General features: G+C 48.5%; 1 protein-coding gene across 1 annotated transcript; it reads right to left on the bottom strand.

Annotated features, from left to right (window-relative positions):
- Positions 1–8,382: 8,382 nt before the first annotated feature.
- exoc5 (exocyst complex component 5) lies at positions 8,383–19,207 on the bottom strand. The gene is made up of 18 exons (XM_060052325.1): positions 19,026–19,207; positions 18,598–18,692; positions 16,883–17,030; positions 16,447–16,641; positions 14,727–14,791; positions 14,443–14,471; positions 14,120–14,229; positions 13,964–14,008; positions 13,652–13,792; positions 13,433–13,515; positions 12,970–13,179; positions 12,025–12,172; positions 11,608–11,716; positions 11,290–11,410; positions 10,724–10,810; positions 10,497–10,605; positions 9,996–10,211; positions 8,383–9,545 (listed from the first exon to the last, which is right to left on the bottom strand). Exons 1-18 carry the CDS (start codon positions 19,050–19,052, stop codon positions 9,357–9,359), a joined length of 2,127 nt encoding a protein of 708 aa, XP_059908308.1. The 5' UTR covers positions 19,053–19,207; the 3' UTR covers positions 8,383–9,356.
- Between the last annotated feature and the right edge of the window lie 9 nt (positions 19,208–19,216).

The following is a 19,216-nucleotide window of genomic DNA, read 5'->3' as shown; positions in this document are numbered from 1 at the left end:
GGTCTCACATGTTTCTAGTGTCACGCGTGCCGCTGAAACAAGACCCCCTCCCCTCCTCATCATCACCACCCGTACCTTCTCGCTGAACCTATCCAACCTTCTCCCCTGACCGACACCGTTCCTGAGATGTCTTGTCCCAGGTACTATGGCGCCCAGCCATGCTCCTGGCCCATCGTCCCTTTGGGGCCTTGTTTCCCCGATGGAGGCTCCAGGAAATGCTCCTTTCTGCTCATTGGTTTGCTGTTGGTCCTCCTAGAAAACCTCTCCTCTTCAATACCAGAGGTTTATCTTTTAATTCAGACGGGCTTATTACATTATTTCATGCCTTCAACCTGTATTTGAACCGATCTTAATTCCCTATCGTACAGTGAATACGTATTAAATTTATTCCCGGGGTTTGGAGGACTATTTACATTAGGTTGAGGAGAAGTTGAATCCAAAGACGTCTGGAAGTCTTACTTTTTTTAAGAGAGAGGAAGGAAAGAGACAGAGAAGAGAGAGAGAGAGACAGACAGACAGACAGAGAAAGAGAGAGACGGAGACAGACGAGAGAGAGACAGAGAGACAGAGAGAGAGACAGAGAGAGGGAGAGGGAGAGGGAGAGAGAGAGAGGTAGGAATACAGAAAGGGAGAGAGACAAAAAGACAGAGAGACAGAGAGAGACAGAGAGAGCGTTTGGAACAAGTTTCATAACCTTGGTTTGTGAAATGAAGTGAAACTCTCGCCTCCTCCTTCCTTTCCTATAATTTGGTTGGGAGATTTTGGGAATGTAATCAACACTTCATGAATGAGGAACTGAATAAAAGATGAAAGAAATGACGCGAGGCAGAGAGAGAGGGAGACGAAGAGAGGGCAGGAGAGGAGGGAGGAAGAGAGGGAGAGAGTGGAAGAGAAGAAAGAGGAAGAGAGAGAGGACGAGAGCTTTTTCTGACAGGAGACAGTGCTCTCTGTCTCTGCTGACTGATAAAGATTAAAGAGAGGCAGAGATTATAGTGGAGCAGAGATTGACTGCAAGAGAAGAGTGGGAGAGGGTAGAGAGAGAGAGAGCGAGAGAGCGCGAGAGAGAGAGAGAGAGAGAGAGAGAGAATAAGACTGGCAGGGGGTGACAATGTAAAAACGTAAGATAGCAAAATAGAGAGAGAGAGAGAGAGAGAGAGAGAGAGAGTGTGAGAGAGAAAGAGTGGGAGAGAGAGAGAGAGCATTTGCATAATGTCCTCCACCACAGTCAGTCCCTGAGGCTAACCATGCTGGATAACAGAAGACCAATACTCTTAATTCAATCTCTTTATTTTTCTAATACTTGGGAAATTAATAATTCCGCCCCAATCCACCCCCAAAACTCTCTCTCTCTTTTCCCCCTCTCTCTCTCTCTCTCTCTCTCTCTCTCTCTCTCTCTCTCTCTCTCTCTCTCTCTCTCTCTCTCTCTCTCTCCTCTCTCTCTCTCTCTCTCTCTCTCTCTCTCTCTCCTCTCTCTCTCTCTCTCTCTCTCTCGCCCATGAACCACCATGAGCGTCGAGCTGAGCCTCCTAAGTTTGTAACTTTAACCCAAGAAATTGATGTGAGCAGGCCTTCAGGCAGACCGGCTAATGAATGGATAGAGAAAGAAAGAAGAAAGTTAAAAGATGGTCTTTTATAAAGTAATTTAAGAAAATCCTGTTAGCTGGATCAAGTACAAGAGTATAATTTCTCAAAATGAAAAAAAAATAGGAGCTTCATTGCCTCTCCCGCTCTACACTTAATAACAAAATTAGGGAAGTAAAGAGATAAAGAGTGGGAATCAATTAGGGCAGGCCTGGTAAACACCACTAATTGCAGAGGGGGTGGGACAACCCATGGAGGTGGGACAATGATGGTGTGTGTGTGTGTGTGTGTGTGTGTGTGTGTGTGTGTGTGTGTGTGTGTGTGTGTGTGTGTGTGTGTGTGTGTGTGTGTGTGTGCGTGTGTGTGTGTGTGTGTGTGTGTGTGTGTGTGTGTGTGTGCGTGTGCGTGTGCGTGTGTGTGTGCGTGTTGATGCTAAAGTACACACCACCCACACCCATAGGCTGGCTAATCCCGCTACTCCCAATGACGTGTCCGGGCAGGTCTAGGCTGACTGATTCCTTCCCTCATGGAGAGAAGGAAGGAAGGTAGCAAGGAAGTGAGAAGGAGGAAGGGAAGAAGCGGGGATGGTTGGTTCAAGGTGACAAGGTCTTGGGTACTATGGATGTTTTTTCCATAGCAACTATGTACACATAACCTTCTCCATTATCATGGCAGCATTATTAACAGATCACCGGTGTAAAACATCAACAACCCGTGTATACTAAATCAATAATATTTTTTGCAACGAGTTCCGAGCACCATTTGGGCGTTCTCTCTCCTGGCTCCGTCCACCATCCTGGGTGTGGAGACCCATCAGGCCGGCTGCCTGTTAACCAGGCGCTAAGCACACTGGAGATAAGAGCAGATTATCAGGCTGTTAATGTTCCAGTGGAGGGAGGCGGTGTCTGCAGTCACTCAGGGACGGAACAGGGTGTGGTGCTTACTTAGAGAGACGACACCTCACTATTGTAAGCACTCAGTTACGTTGGTGACTTAGCCTGGGGGGATCGGCCCAAGATACACACAGCATGGCAGCATTTCTGTCTGAAAAGTTATAGATGTATGTATGGAATAGAAGTATGATGATGTGTGAGTAAATTGCGGGAGTATCGGTGGTTTGGATGTCTGTGTTTAAAGAAGGTAACTGTGTGATGTAGCGTCACACCTTGTGATAAGGCTATGATGTCATCCAAATCCATTTTTATCCCGATGCATACATTTTTTCAACTAATAATGTGCAAATAAATTCTGCAATAAAAAAAAATAGATAAAAGACAAACGTTTATTATTCCTACACTCAGATAGTTTTATAATTCGATGTTCAATGGGAATTCTCATCACCCCAATGTTCCTAACGAATAATAATTATCTGTAATCTTCTATCAAAATAAATTAGCGGGTAAAATAAATAAATAATAATATTCTAATTTAATTCAATTTTTTTTGCATCCCTACTTCATCCTCCACCGTGACCCTGCCGACCTTTCATTCCAGCGTGCATCACTTCCTCCCCGCAGCCCCGGCAGACGTAAACAAGGAAGCAGGGTCTCGCAGGACGCAGCAAACACTGAGCATTATATTTGATTCACAGTCCCCTGGGCCTAATGACGGGGATATAATTGTACGTATTTGTATTTGTTTCTTTTTCACTGTGGTGCGCTCTGGGTAACGTTTAATACATTCTAGAGATTATGCTGTAACTCCCAAACTCCCATGATTATAATTAAGCCCGACTTGGTTATAAAATTTGCAAATACCAATTTAGTTTTGCAACGTGTGAGGGAGCGTCTTTCCCTCCGCATCCTCCCTCGCTTCCGTCTCCCTACATGTCGACATATTCTAATGTTCTGCTGTGTTTACTACTCATCTCTGCAGTGCTAGCATGCAATTATTTGTGTGTATATAAATATCTACATAAATATAAATAAATAAATGTCATAAAATAAATAGATATGTATGAGTGTCTATATATATATATATATATATATATATATATATATATATATAGACAAACACATACATACAAAATATTAAAAAAAATAAATAATATATATATATATAGTAGGCCTACACACACACACACACACACACACACACACACACACACACACACACACACACACACACACACACACACACACCTGTTTGTGCTACCCATGGCAGGTGTTTTGGCCTACTAGACTAGAAAAAACAAACACACACACACACACACACACACACACACACACACACACACACACACACACACACACACACACACACACACACACACACACGTGGAAGGCGACATGAAGACTGTCATAAAAAAAAACATCCGTTCTTCTGCTCCTTATTCTCTATCTTGCACTCGCTCTCTTCGCTTTCCCCTCTGTCGCTGTCTTTCTGTATCACTTACAAAGGCTGCCGTTTCTTCCAAAATGAGGCCACGCATGGAAGGTATGCAAATGAAATCATTGCTCGTGGATTAGAATGGGACACCATATACCCTAAATCATGATTGTCAATCATGGCTGGGGATTAAGGGATATGGGCTCACAGACCTAAAAGAGCAACATTTCCCCCCCTCAGGCAGATCCCCATTGCGAGGAGCCGTGAGGGAGAGCAGTGCTCCGCGAAGGGAGGCAGAGCAACTCTGGAGCACTAGTGCCCCCTAGCTGCGCGCCATGACGACTGCATGCTGGCACTATCCAGCGCTAGCCAGACAATCCCCGTCTGAAGCGAAAATAGAGGCTGGCAACACTCGAGCTCTTTTCATTTAGATCCAGTGCGCCCCGAGGCAATAGCTTGATTAGACAAACGTGCACGCTTTGCTGCTGCCGTGTTTCATCTTCAGTGGAGGGGAGAGAAGACCGTACGTCTCCCCTCCTGACAAGCGTAGCGGGGCTTGGTTCAACATCACTGGTTTGGGAGGACCATCGCAGAGCCTGCAGTTGTAACAGATGTTTGTTTGCCCAGTGAGCGCATGTGTTTAGCACTGTAGTTCAACCGTTTAACCTCTTTCAATCTGCTGCGCCCCCCCCCCCCCCCCCCCCCCCCAGTTGTTTAGCTGCTCCCTCCTTACCTTGCACCCTCGAAAGTGTGATTAAAAACGTCTAATGTAGTGTATTCAATGTCTGTAGGGTCTATCCAATTGCCATGGAGTACCACCAAGTGTAAACACTACAAGTGTTTGTGTGTCTGTGTGCGTGTGTGTGTGTGTGTGTGTGTCTGTGTGCATACACTATTCCTCATCTGGGGGACGGTTTGTTCATTAAAACATGCAATCCTTAAAAAAACCATTGATGCTCATCCGCGCAAAGCAAAGCTGATACCTTTTTGCTCCTTGTGAGAGAGCGAGCGAGAGCGGGCCCCTCACACAGAGATGTGTTTAGTGGATGCTATGTGCGGACCACGGAGCCCTCTGCTAGAGTGCCAGTCTGGTCCCGCGGAGCAGTCAAACACGCGAGCCGAGCCAAGAGCAAGCGAGCGAGCGAGCGAGCGAGTGAGGCAGGCGCAGGCACGGCGGGCGCGGAGCCAGCAGCCGGCATCAGAAAGCGCTCCCACAATGGGTGGAGTATTAAGAGAGAGGGAGAGAGTTTCTTTTTTTTTCTATGGGCGAGGCGGAGGGATGGGGTGCAGGAACAAAGAGGCAGGCATTGATTCAGCAGCATCAAACGCGGGCCTGGTTGTGGGTGATTATAGGGAAAGCTCAGTTTTAGCCCCAGCGAAATGGCAAAGGCAAAGCCAGCCCTGGTGTCGGAAGAGACAGCAAGCAGAGTATTAGTGGAGGAGAGAAAGAGCTGGCACGGCTCAGGGCCGGCACACCGGTGCAGTTCCGGGATGCCCGGGGACGAGAGGTGGGCCGGGCACCTTTGGTCGGCCCGGCCCGGGCATGGTGTGGGCAGGAGGTCAAGGCCAGGCCGGCATCTGTACACCATTAGGAAGCCTGGTGGTGTGTTTCCTACCCCATTAGCCTCTTCTCTCCCGTAGAGCCACGACCCCGAGAACAGCTGAGAGAGAAGATCACGATGCACCAGAGCCGTGGACTGTGGTGCTCACCTTTTAGAGTGAAAACATGATAATAAATCAGCATTATGCGAGTGGCTCATCGTGATCAAAACACATCTTTCTGCATCGCAGTACGCCTTCATCTTCATGTTTGCACCCTCTTGTGTGTGTGTGGGTGTGGGTGAGATATTATCGCTCCTGTATTTGGATGAGGGGAACCTATTTAGGTCTACACGCACACAACACGAGAGCCTTCCTCCTGATGTGGGGCGAAACGCGGGCCGGCAGTGGCCCAAAGAGCAAGTGCTAATCATTATGCATCATTAGGTGAAGATTTAGCTTAAACGTGTTTAGCTGGAATTAAGCAAAGCTGTTGTTGACATGGATTGACTGCTGTAATGCTTTATTGTCAGGGCTCCAGCGGCAGAGGGAGGGACGGCTCCCAGGCGAATGGATGTACCGAGAGCCGGGATTTTTGGTCACGTATCAGGACCGGCGCTGTGCGTAGACAGAGTGGACAAACAGGAAGTAGAGGCTGGGTAATGAGGTGCAGGGCAAACAGGAAGTAGAGGCTGGGTAATGAGGTGCAGGACAAACAGGAAGTAGAGGCTGGTTACTCTGGTGCAGGACAAACAGGAAGTAGAGGCTGGGTACTCTGGCAGAGGATAGACAGAAGCAGAGGCTGGGTACTCTGGCAGAGGACAGACAGGAAGTAGAGGCTGGGTACTCTGGCAGAGGACAGACAGGAAGTAGAGGCTGGGCACTCTGGCAGAGGACAGACAGGAAGTAGAGGCTGGGCACTCTGGCAGAGGACAAACAGGAAGTAGAGGCTGGTTACTCTTGCAGAGGACAGAGAGGAAGCAGAGGACAAACAGGAAGTAGAGGATGGGTACTCTGGCAGAAAACAAACAGGAAGTTTAGGCTGGCTAATGTAGTGGTTAGTCAAGGTGATGGATACCAGATATGTACTGATATGTATTCTAGTTAAAATATCTTACCCTAACCTGAGTGTAAAAACATAAGGGGGTGGCAAAGGGCAGGCTACATCTTATTAAAAGGTGAGGTTATGAATGAAATGCATACCATGGTGTTACCATGGCGATACAAAGTAATATATTCACAGCCTCCTAAAACATGGTGACGCAATCTGGGACTTTTGGCTGAAAAAATGATGTCATTTTAAGTGGTTATGCAACAATTTGGATGGCTGGCTGTTCTTAATCCATATTTGAGGATAGCGGTTAATCTTTCCTGAACACATCACACCACATTACACCATCTAAGAAAGGAATTTCCTAACTTACTATGAAGGAGTTCAAACATGCATTTCATGTAATTTTTTCGATAGCCCATATAGCCTTTTTTTTATTATTATTCAGGAATGATTAGTGTCTTTCGGTGAAAAACCTTAATTATCTTCCAGCTGAACAAAATGAACGGACATCTGGAGTTGGAATAGTTTTCCACCTCAGCCATTTGACCATTATTTCTAGTTTGGTTCGCCTGTCCGCAGACCCAGAGCCTCAGGGCCGGCTCTAGACATTTTGGTGCCCTAGGGGAGATTAGCATTTGGTGCCCCCTACCCCCAGGGGAGTAGGTGGTATTAACGGTTATCAGGGGCCCAGCCTAAATGGGTGTCCAACCTATGTGCATTTTAAAAGAAGTCAAGTAACTTTGAAAATAAAATTTTCAAGACCCTTTTGGTTCTTCAAGGTTTGAGGTTATGTATCACAAATATCATTACGTTTTAAATGTACATTATGGATTAATGGAAACAAACAGGAATTGAACCCAGTCATGAGATGACAATGTATACTGAGTATTTATTTCCGTCTTTACTTGTTAATTTGTTACCTCAAGGTAGAAGTGAGGAAGGGGCGCACGGCAAACTTGAATTTGAATTCCTCATTTATAAATCTTTTCCTTTGAGGTGGACCAACGGCCACCAGAAGGGGGCACGCCCCAGGCCACAGCCTTCAGCTGGCCTGTTGTGTATGTTTACGTGTGCACATCTTACGCGTATGAAAATGTGCTCCAACTGACGAGTCAGAGAGGACAGTCTTATCCAGCGCTCCAGTGTTGACAGTATTACTAATCCCCTCCACCTGCTCAAACACCCCCCCCACCCACCCCAAAGACCAGCACCCTCCCCCTTTTCCATCTGCCTCAGCTGGGAATCCCTGGGGCCAGCCTGTGCCTCCACCAGTTATCACTGGCCCCCCTCTCCCCTCTCCCCTCCCCCAGACCCATTCCTAGTATAATCGCCACGGAAAAACAAATAGTTTTTCAAATGTTTGGAACAGGCGCACTGTTTGCGTCGGAGCCTAACACAATAATTCTTACAAGCTATACAGTTGTGATTAGGCGCGGAGCGAATTGAATTTTTTTTTCTAACGTGGCATTTGATCATATTAATATTAGCCTAATTAATTATGTTGTTTGACTTTGCACAGCGCCGTGTGTACCTTCCACACAACGGCAGCCAGCCGCAGCTGGAACTGAGCTGTGAGCCTGGGCGCCTCTATCTTTGTGGCCGTCCCCAGCCCGTGACTAGCGCACACATTTCATCAAGTCACACGCATCTAATCCCCCCGCACATCCTCCATGTTCCGCTCACTTCCTGAAGTCAAAGAAAGAACTTTACTCTCGGGGGCCACAATCCCTATGAATACTTGATTACTTCCCCCGAAAAAGATGACTTTTATAATCTTGGCCATTTTTTCCGTGACATTTGCCAAGGGTCAAAATTTCAATTTACTGCTCATGGTTTTCGGCTACATACATTAACGAGCGAGACAATGACGAATCACCGAGATTGTTTGTTTTGTTTAATAAGTCATTGATTAAAAGGTAAGCAGCAGTATACTGGGAACAGCTTAGCTTAGCTCAACAATTTCAGGGATCAGGCGGGATGATGCAGAAGACTGTTGACATTGAACCCCCCGGTAAGCCCTGTGTGAAGAAGTCCACTTAACATGGTGTTCCCCTCATCAGCGCAGGGCGACCTCGGCGCTGTGCCCTGACCCGGAGTCTACGCTGATCCCGTCCATACCCGGCGCAGCGCTGCTGGACAAGCAGGTGTTGACCTGCGCAATTACATTGACACGTATCCCCGCGCCCCCCCCTTCGTTGACCCCGTGACCCCGTGGTCTCGTACTGAGGTGGGTTCCACCCGGTTCTCCCAGGAGGTTCCCACAGACCCGCTCAGCACCCTCCACCCCGACCAAAATCACACTTCTCTGTGATGACCTCCTGACCTCTGTCTCTGCGAGGGGGGGTCAGGGGTCAAGGTTTAGGGAGGGCGGTCATGTGTCTCTCGTGTGCTTATGGGTGGGGGGGGGGGGAGGTTTGTGTGCGTGTCTGTTCTTTCTTCACAAGGTGCTGGTGGTTCCCAGTGCAGCACGCTGGAGTCTAGCCTTTCCCTTTTGTACGACAGCGGCCACACGGTCCTTTAAGTGAGGGCAGCCACAGAACTATATTTGGCACAATTATAACAAAACAAAATTGCCACAGCTTTGTTTAGAATTGAATTAGCATCTAAAAACAAAGGAAATATCAGTCAAATGACAGTTGAAACGTATTCAGGGTGGCGGGAGAGGGAACGGGGCAATCAACCCTAAATGCACATATCCCCGATCGAAGAGGTGAAGGTCCTGGATGCCGGTCTGAAGGTAGGGGCGAGGGGGGGGGGGGGGTGTGTTGTGTGTGGGAGAATGGAGCCAGGAAGGGGGTGGGGCTTTAATGCGATTGGACGGAAGTCTCGATGGCGACACGCTGGAACTCGGCCACTAGCTGAAGTGGCGGCCCAGTCGCGAGGGCCGGTAGTCCACCCGCAGCTGAACGAAGGCGTGCAGCAGGTTCCGGTCCAGGTTCGTCAGCTGCTCGCCGGAGCACACCTGCTTCAGGTTGTCGGGGGCGACCACCAGCAGGTTGCACAGGGCGTGGAGCGTGTCAAAGAGCTGCAGCACCAGGGGCACCTGCGGGACGGCCCAGGGAGGAGAGGGGAACAGGGTTTACTGTCTTTGACTGGGATGTGTTCCGCATTATCAAGGCCCTCCTTTTATAACGTAATGCCGTTTTTCTTAAGTAACTCCCTTTCTACATGATTTTTAATCATGGAACTTTGTTAATTTCTTCTCCCCTTTATCTATTGATTACAATGTTTTTCAAACGTTATAACTTCCAGCTATAGTCAAATGCTAGTGAAATTAATTAGAGATAGGACAAATAATTACAAATAAAGAAATAAAACCTCCCCATGACGATCAGAGCTTACACGTGACTTAACGTTCAGGCAGAGTAAACCACGCACCGACACAAGTCAGATTTTCTTTTCCCCTGCCCCGATGCCAACCCCCTCCACCTCCTCCTCCACCACCACCACCTCCTCCTCCACCACTATCACCACCACCTCCTCCTCCACTCACCCTGAAGTCCTTGGCGCAGCGCCGGTACTCGGCCACGTCGCAGATGGCCAGCATGCCTCCCATGGAGCTGTAGCCGTACTGCTGCAGGTGCTCGTGGATGAGGCGGTGGAAGCGCACGCCCAGCTCCATCAGCACCGTGTCCACGTTCTTGCCGTCCATCGACTTGCGCACGCGGTCCACCTGCCGGCTCACGTACGCACACACCTTGGAGCACGCCTGGCGGTGTGCAGGGGAGGGATGACGGCATGTGAGGGAAATGACCTGATCAGCTTGTACATTGTCGATAAATCGAAATATAGGATCAATAGTTCTTGATTATTGGAGGAAAAACGACTGAAGGTAGACTGAACAGAACTGACACTCGTTATATTTTAGAGCGCTTCTCTGAAATAAATATTTTAGAACTGAGAACCTTTAGTCTGAGTGAAGCTGAAAACGGACTAGAGCAAACCTAAATAGCCTGAGCCTGATTAATTAGGAAACGCGTTTAAGTTCTCTTACAGTGGTGTACTGGATCATGACGTTGTTCTCGTCCTCCGGCCTGAAGTCGGTCTTCTTCTGCTCTGTGGCCAGGATGTGCTTCATCTGGCCCACCATGCAGTTCAGCGTCCTGGGGAGAGGTGGGAACAATAAAGGGTTGGAGCAGGAAACTGAGCTAATGAACGGACAACTGAAGGCTGTTTATAGTTCGCTAAGGTCTCGGTGACGCGTGCACACGACTCACTGACCTGTCTATGCCCGTGTCCAGTTTGACTTCCATCTGTTCGATCGTCTCTTTCTTCTTATGCAGACATTCTGTCAGCTTAGGAGAAGAGCTAGAGACACACATGTTAAAAGAGATTTAGAAAACATTTCAGGGACAATGTCCAAGTTAATAGCTAATAATGTCAGAATTAGAAAATTCCAAGTGAATAAGGATGTGTTCAGATACAGATTAGACCAATGACTGATGATTATTTCCCCATTGATTAATGTGCCTGGGTGCATGGTTGTAGTGCTGCTGTAAAGCAAACAAAGGTCCATTTTGTTTAAAGTGTTCCCCTGCTTTTGAAGGTCTGGGTCTTGGGGAATCTTTACATGCAACCTGTTTGGTAGCAGACTGCTGCAGCTGCAATGTCTTTTGGAACATTAGTGAAATTGAAGTAACACATTTGTATAACTGATTGAATCAAATGATTTGGGTTTTAGAAATACAATTTAAAATATTGACGTCTGCGTATTATCCGCATCAAAATCCTCGGTGTGGATTCATCTTGCCAGCCCTAAAGCAGATCCAACGTGGTCCTCTACTGACCTTATGAGAGGCATGAGGTGGTCGTTGAACTGCTTGTCAAACAGGTGGAAGATGGTGTTGGCTTGCTGCACCACGTCCAGGAAGTACAGGTTGGCGTTCTTGGCATCCGCTGAGGGGATCGCTGTGAGGTTCGGAGAGATCATCAGTAACATCAGCAGATCATAATCACTGGGATACAAATCCTTATACATCCAAGCAGTCAATCCCCATCAGGAGCGGTGGAATCAGGTCCAGATGGTCACATATTCGTCAGATTTCGTCGGAGCCCAACATAGTGAATGGCGTTGTGCTTCTTGGGCAGAGAGGAGCTGGACTCACCCGACAGGCCGATCTCCAGAGCGTAGTCGATGTGATCGACACACAGGTGCTCCACCAGCAGCAGGAAGATGGAGAAGGCGTTCTTGGGCAGGTCAGAGGGATCTGACAGCTATGACACAGAAACATCACATTCATACATTCGTTAAAATGAGCTGCTCTTATCCTAGCTATCTTTGTTGTACGCGGGGATTGGGATAACCTAACAAGTTTTGGTACTTGCCACTTCTATGAACATCCTAACTACACCTACAGGGATATATCGTTTCACTTTCTTCTGACAAATTTACTTATTGTAAGTCGCTTTGGATAAAAACGTCTGCTAAATGCACTAAATGTAAATGCAGTTGTAGGCAGTATCAAGGAGACAGCATCACTCATTCTTGCGTGCGTGCGTATGTGTGTTCCTCCTCCCCTTACCCGGTTGCACCTCTCGAAGGCGTGCCGCGTCTCCTGCAGCAGGTTGACCACCACCTCCTGAGAGAGGAAGGTCTCCCCGTGGGTGTCGATGCTGGGGCCCAGGGGCAGGTTGGTGCGCTGCCGGATCCTCTCCTTCAGCTCCTGGATGCTGCGGACAGAGCGGAGCCACAAACACACAACGTGAGGCTTGTGCGTCGCGACTGCTATTGGGTTGGTGGTTATGATTTTCGGTCGTTGTTTAGTTATCAATCGGGACCTGATTTGTCATTATTGGAACACATTGTTTTGTTTGAAACATTTCATGCGAGACTTTGCAAAACAACGTTTACTTTAGCTTTGGTAGGCATATATTTACGTTTATTTAGGATTTACAGTACTACTGCTCCCTTGAGTCCTCCCAAAATGGAGTATTGCCAACAAAATATCCCATGATGCATTCTGATGCACAGGCCAAATTAAAAATCAGTGCAGCTTGAAGAGCAGGCTCCAATAGCCAAGGTTTGGCTCCTGTGCACCTGGTCAGCACGCGCCAGCAAGGGATATCAGCTGCGACCCAACCTCTGAGCAAGGTGTTCGGGGCCAGGTCGTCAGCCAAGCGCACTCCCCCCTTCACACCCCCCTCACACCCCAGTCCCCGCCCGCGAGTGGGCCTGAGCACCTGCTGTCCTACGGGGCTGAAGGACTTCTAGATAGAATACTGTCACCTCTCATGGGCCGGGCAGGAGCCTAACAGCTTGCTCTTGGAAGCTTCTTTCCATCCCATAATATGAATCCGTTACTGAGAGTGAAAATGTCTACTCACAAATGGATGAGTTTGATGTTTATGGTTTAGTGCTGCTCATGAATGTAAGGCATTAGCGGATAGCCGTTAGCAGTTAGCCGTTAGCAGTTAGCAGTTAGCGGTGATCCTTTTGTGTCTGATCACAGGGGGTGCCGGGGCCTGACCTGCCGCCGCCGATGGGCCGTTTCTGGTGGTTCTTGGAGTCGTAGTAGCGCTGGAGGATCATGGCGCTGCGGTTGCGAAGGTAGTCTTTTTCCATGTCGATGTAGCTTTCCAGGTAGCAGGAGAAGATGTTTTTGATAAGCTTGGACAGGAACGTGTGCTTGTCTGAGCCTAGGTTGAACTCAGTCAGCTTGGCTGCCAATGCAGTCGTCCTGCAAGTACAAAGACAGACGGTTGAGATCTGGTAAAGGTTTGGTAGGAGGGGGTAAAGGTTTGGTACTAGGGTCCCTCCGAGGAGGCGCTAGCTAGTGGATTTGAAACGAGGGACCCGAGTTTCAAATCTACTAGCTAGCTTAACTAGGCTTCTGCAGCCTCTTTAAAAGTACTTCACAATCACTTGACTAATCATGAACACAAGGCTAGTTTGAGTGTGGAACACCCAGGGAAGTGCTCAAGGTCAACTACCTGCTGTAAAGGTCATAGAGGTTCTTCAGGTACTGCTCCGCGTCCGAGTGTCTGGTCCCGTCCAGCTTCTCCTTCACGTGGGCCTGGAGACACAAACAAAACAACCACAACTGTCAGAGGACTACAAAACCTGATGCGACATGGCCAGCGGGAGACTGCAGGATTACGATTCGCTGGATGACAGGCAGGTCGAAGCGGAGGCACCAATGCACCACCTACCTGTAATTTGTTCTCAAAGATGTTCTGGATGAGTTTGGCCATGACAGCCTCCGGGCTGCTGAACACCTCCCCGACCTGCTTGTTTACTCTCTGGCAGAGGGTCCCAGTGTCCTCAAACACATCGTTCCTCAGGTAGGCTCCCTGGGGCGGAACACATGATGACGGGGCTTAGTGACCAGGCCCTGTAGGCCGCGCTGGTGTGGCCAGCGTAAAGCACAGAGAGTCTGTGTGTGTGTGTGTGTGTGTGTGTGTGTGTGTGTGTGTGTGTGTGTGTGTCTTTGTGTAAGTGTGTGTAAGACTGTACCAACTCACCTCCTGGCATTGCTTGATGTACACGTCCACGCAGTGTGCATATCCCTTTTCAGGAGAAAGTGACAAAACATTCCATGTTAAATGGAGTTAGAGAGACCAATACTGTCACTGAAGTCATGGAGAGACTGATAGGTGTTCTTAAAAACTGTGGTTCACCTTGAAATGTAGCAGGACCGCTGCTACCTCACGCATGCGTCCGATTTCCCCCCTCCTCTGAGCCGCAGTGAACTCCTGGATCAACTGGCGCTCCAGGTCATGGTACTTACCTGGAACACACACACACACACACACACACACACACACACACACACACACACACACACACACACACACACACACACACACACACACACACACACACACACACACACACACACACACACACACACACTTTACCGCCAACTGTGTGTGCTCATTTCTATGGAATATTTAATGTCTACCATAGGAGCGGAAATCATTGGATTGGAGGTCAAACTCACTGGCGATCTTTGCCTTGACATCTGCAAATCTGTTGGAGGCAGAATATATAAATTAATATTAACTCTGGAAAACCTTGAATGAATATCATTCCTTTATTGGCCTCAAACAGAAGTGTTAATTATTCAATGTGTGTTTGTCTTTAGTGATGAAAACCTCCATTTGGACACCTCTTAGATGTGGTACTGCCAGTGGGGTAGGGACACCGTAGTATGGGGAGCAGGATGGGTCTCTCCTTATCTGGAGGTGGTATTGTGTAAAGCTGCCCGCAGGACGCCTGACTCACCTGTCAAACGGCAGCTCCTGGGCAATGAGGTGCAGCTTCTGAATGATATCAGCCGCCTCCTTAATCTGGACCAGGAGGAGGAGGAGGAGCAGGTATGAGAGAGAGAGTGAGCTATAGAACTATACGGAATGGACCACCAGAGGGGGGAGAGGAGGATGGGAGGGCAGGTGAGCCGCCCGCAGTGCCTCCTCCTGGGGAGTCATCATCCTAAGCGGAGCCCCCCTGCCCCCTTCCCATGTCGGCCGCGGGGCAGATAACAAGCAGCCGCTGCCCACCTGGCCGTTGGCGGCGGCGGCGGCCGCCGTGTTGACTTAGCAGCAGCATATCCAGCTCTTTATGCCCGTGCCTCTGCTCAATGGGACTGTAATCCCACAGGAGGCTAAATCGCCTTCAATAATCTGTCCGGCCAGGGATATCTGTGTAGAAAGACGGGGGGAGGCCGGGTCCCCCCCCCCCCATCCCACTCCCCCTGACATGCACACCGGCTGGAAAGAGAGAAAAGACAGCGGCAGACCCGCGGAAAAGGCCCGCCGTCCGCAACTCCTCTGTTCCCGCAGACGCCTGCCTCAGCTAACATCATTAGCCCGTTCCCGCGAGGAGGATCCAGCCTTTCTGCTCGGCGAAGGTTTTCTAAGTATCTGTCCCCCAGCTAAGATTAGCTAAATCCCATGTAAGTAATGTAGCCGTCTCCCTGCAGTCAGGGTTTAGCAGCACTTGTCTCCATGCTGGCGGCCCAGCCCTCCCTTTCAGAAGGATTAGCAGAGCCATCCCCCTACAGCTATTCACTCGCAGCTTTCCTCGTTTTTCCCCCCTCGCTCTTGTCTGGAAGTATGCTCAGGAAGGAGGAATCTGGCCAGAGATTCCCCCGTGTTGACTCTCCACAAACCCAGCCCCGTCTGTGGGATTGACCCCCCTCCAGGCTCCCTGCTCCCATTCCAATACCGACGGAGCGGGGGAGAGGAAGCTCACCTGGAGCCTCCATCCCTCCTCTCGCTACAAACTACGTTCCACCACCGTGCAGCTTTGCCGTGGATCATTAGGGAGGTCACTTGGGTTGTGTCAAGTTGGCTAGTTGTTGCAACAACAACAACAACAACAACAACAACAACAACCGCAACTCCTGGAAGTTTCCTACGCTACTCTTATTTGTCCTACCAGGCCTCCTCCGCTATAATAGGACAGTGAGGAGGATGAACATCATCTTGTCTAATCAGACACCCTTCAATTAAAGCAATTAGGCTTGACATGAGCACTTTGACAGCCATGCAAGTCAATCAGTCAACTGTTGTTTAGCAAGCATACGACGACCTGATTAATCCAAATTAGCCGAGGGCCCTCAACTAAAAAGGGATGAATTTAGAGATTTAACGTGCATGATTTAACTACATAATCCCGCTCCCCTCACACCTTACATCTAGCATTACCACTGCAGGGGCGGAGCCATTGATTTACCGCTGGAGTGACGGGCGAATACATCCACACATTCTGTTATGCATACAACTTACCACACATACCAAGATGCACAATTCACACCTTCTCTATTTATCCACAACATACCACACACACACACACACACACACACACACACACACACACACACACACACACACACACACACACACACACACACACACACACACACACACACACACACACACACACACACACACACACACCAAAAGAACACACAAAGACGCGCACAAAGACACACAATACACACCTTCTCCGGGTTGTGGAAGACGTCACTGCGCAGCTCTCCGTCCAGAAACTCGTTGAAGTAGGTCATGAGGCGCTGTGCCTCCACCGCCCGCTGGCGGGGGGTGTTCACCCCCTCCAGCTGGTCACCAAGGTGACACACCTTGGTGGCCACGTAGCTGATGTGCTCGTCCAGCTCCTGGAAGTGCTGGAAGGCCACCTGAGGAGACGGGGGGGAGCAGAGGCGTTGGGAGCCGGTCGGCTGTGGGGTGTGTCACGCCGGCGAGACGGAGGAACACACTGACCTGGTTGACTTGTAGGGTGTGTCACGCTGGTGAGACGGAGGAACACACTGACCTGGTTGACTTGTAGGGTGTGTCACGCGGGCGAGACGGAGGAACACTCTGACCTGGTTGACTTGTAGGGTGTGTAACACGGGCAAGACGGAGGAACACACTGACCTGGTTACTCCGCTGCAGGTCCTGGACTTTGTGTGCAAACTCTTTGGCCTCGCGGTGGCACTGGTGCTCCAGCTTCTCCACCCGCCGCTGGAGCTTCTCGTCCAGCTGCTTCAGCTCCTCGATGTGGTTCTCAAACTCCTCCAGCAGCCTATCAGACGGCAGGAGGGAACGGCGGGATTGGAAAAGATTCCCAGGAAAAGGAATCCCATTGATTTAAAAAACATCACACCATAATAACAGTTATGATTCACATTCTCTCACACACACACACACACACACACACACACACACACACACACACACACACACACACACACACACACACACACACACACACACACACACACACACACACACACACACACACTCTCTAATTCCACAACAGTAATTGGAAAAGGAAAGGGTTAAACCTGTCCCACTGACCCAACACTTTGGAGTTATTAGTTACAAAACGAGGCAGGGTGCTTAATTCCCGGCTGCCCGGACTTAAGAAGCTCTGACACCTAGTAGCTTCGTCAGCTGCATTTTAAGTGCCACCAGGAACGGCAGAGCAAATGTTCTAAGTCAGCATCGTATTTTCACAGACTAGGAAACATCCCAAAACGATGAGTATATAATCTCTTAACTAATTCCCTCAGCAGTCGCTACAGCTTTAGAAAGAGACATCTCCCATCCTCTCCCCCCATACACACCCGCTGCCTGGCTGGTGACTCACAGCGTAGGGTGGCCTCCCAAGATACCTTGTCTCTGACTCCTCACTACTGTTAAATAGTTTCTGAGGAGGCTGCTGTAGCAATAGTTTTGCGGGAGACGCAGATAAGGCTGGCTTGGATCTATGGGATATTTAGCAGGGCTCTTACTGCTGCTGCTGCTGTTGCTGCTGCTGCGTGGGGTATTTGTGCTTACCAGAAATAAGTTGGCCACTATATGTTAACGTAAGACCAAGCGATATCAGGAAAATACAATATCATATGAAGCCACTTTTTTTTCTCGTTCGCAAGGAATGTTGGATTATTATGACACATTGTCCAGTTTGATTAAGAAATATATATACGGAGAGAAGTAGGAATGTTTAAATATTTGACGAAACACATTTTCTAGTTCCAACTTTAGTCATGAATAAATTTTAGAAAATATAAATATAAATGGAAAATGCACTTGTTCCTAATACACTGCAAAAAGAGCATATACATTCTGGAACATTTGTTTTATGATGCCCATTGCCAAACATGTATTAATTGATTGCTTATTGCATTTTTGGTTCTGAAAGAATTAAGGGATGTATTCAATGGAGGACAATATATTAAGCCTTCAAGTATAAAAATGTCCTCCATTACAAACCCCAGTAACAACATCGCTTGGATTGGATTGGGTTGGGTATATGTATAATCACAACAATATAGTCATAGATCTAAATAGATCTCATCGACCTTGATATGTCTCAATAATTAATAATCCAATGTTGACTAATTTAACCTACAGTGAGCGCTGAGGGTGACTTATACATCCTGCTGTGTCTGTAGATTATAACATCCATAGATAACAGGAATGCAATGTTGTTGTTTTTACTTAGAGTCTAAAATATGTGCGTATATAGACGAGTGATAATCATACACTCTTTATGGAGAAGAGCTCATTCGGGCATTTTGTCAAGAGACGAACACAAGATGATCTGGCGGTAGAGAAAATAACATAAAGGTCAACAACAGGCGCACCTTTTGGGGTCAAACGCCTCCGCCCCGCCCTTTGAGCCTCCGCCAGGCGTTCTCCAGGCCAGCCTCTCTATGTATTCGTCTGCATCAAACGGCTCCTACGTGCGACCGACAAAACAGCACAACACTGTGACCAAGAACAAAACATTTTCCTCCAGAAGAGACACATTTGCATTATTTGCAAACATCCGATTTTACCCCCCAGGTCGTTTAACTTCGTTAAGCCGGCTGAGGAGATAACTACACATGCAACACGTTAAATCATAGTGGCAGCTAGAACTCCATGCATAGATCTGATAGATCTGATTAACCGCATCGGGCCAATAAGCTCCTCAACCATCTTCATAGATCTGCTGCTTTCTTGCATGCAGAGTGAACCAGTGGGCCAGTGCTGGATAGCTTCTGGCTAGCTGGCTCAGCAGGCGTCTTACCTCGAACAGCTGAGCGGTCGTCGCCATGATCGCACTTGGCCGAGCGGTGCGCACAAATACGAGTTAGACCGATGACCCACAGCCGGCCACAGCGCCGACTTTTTCCCAGGAATTGTGTGATTCTGACAGTTGTGCCCTTTGTTGACAGCTAGGTAGGGAGGAATCCAGCTTCCTGTATGGAAGAAAAGGGT

This window comes from Gadus macrocephalus, chromosome 5 (genome assembly GCF_031168955.1).
Source record: "Gadus macrocephalus chromosome 5, ASM3116895v1".
Taxonomy (NCBI): domain Eukaryota; kingdom Metazoa; phylum Chordata; class Actinopteri; order Gadiformes; family Gadidae; genus Gadus; species Gadus macrocephalus.
This window is presented reverse-complemented; position numbering and strand designations above follow the sequence as displayed.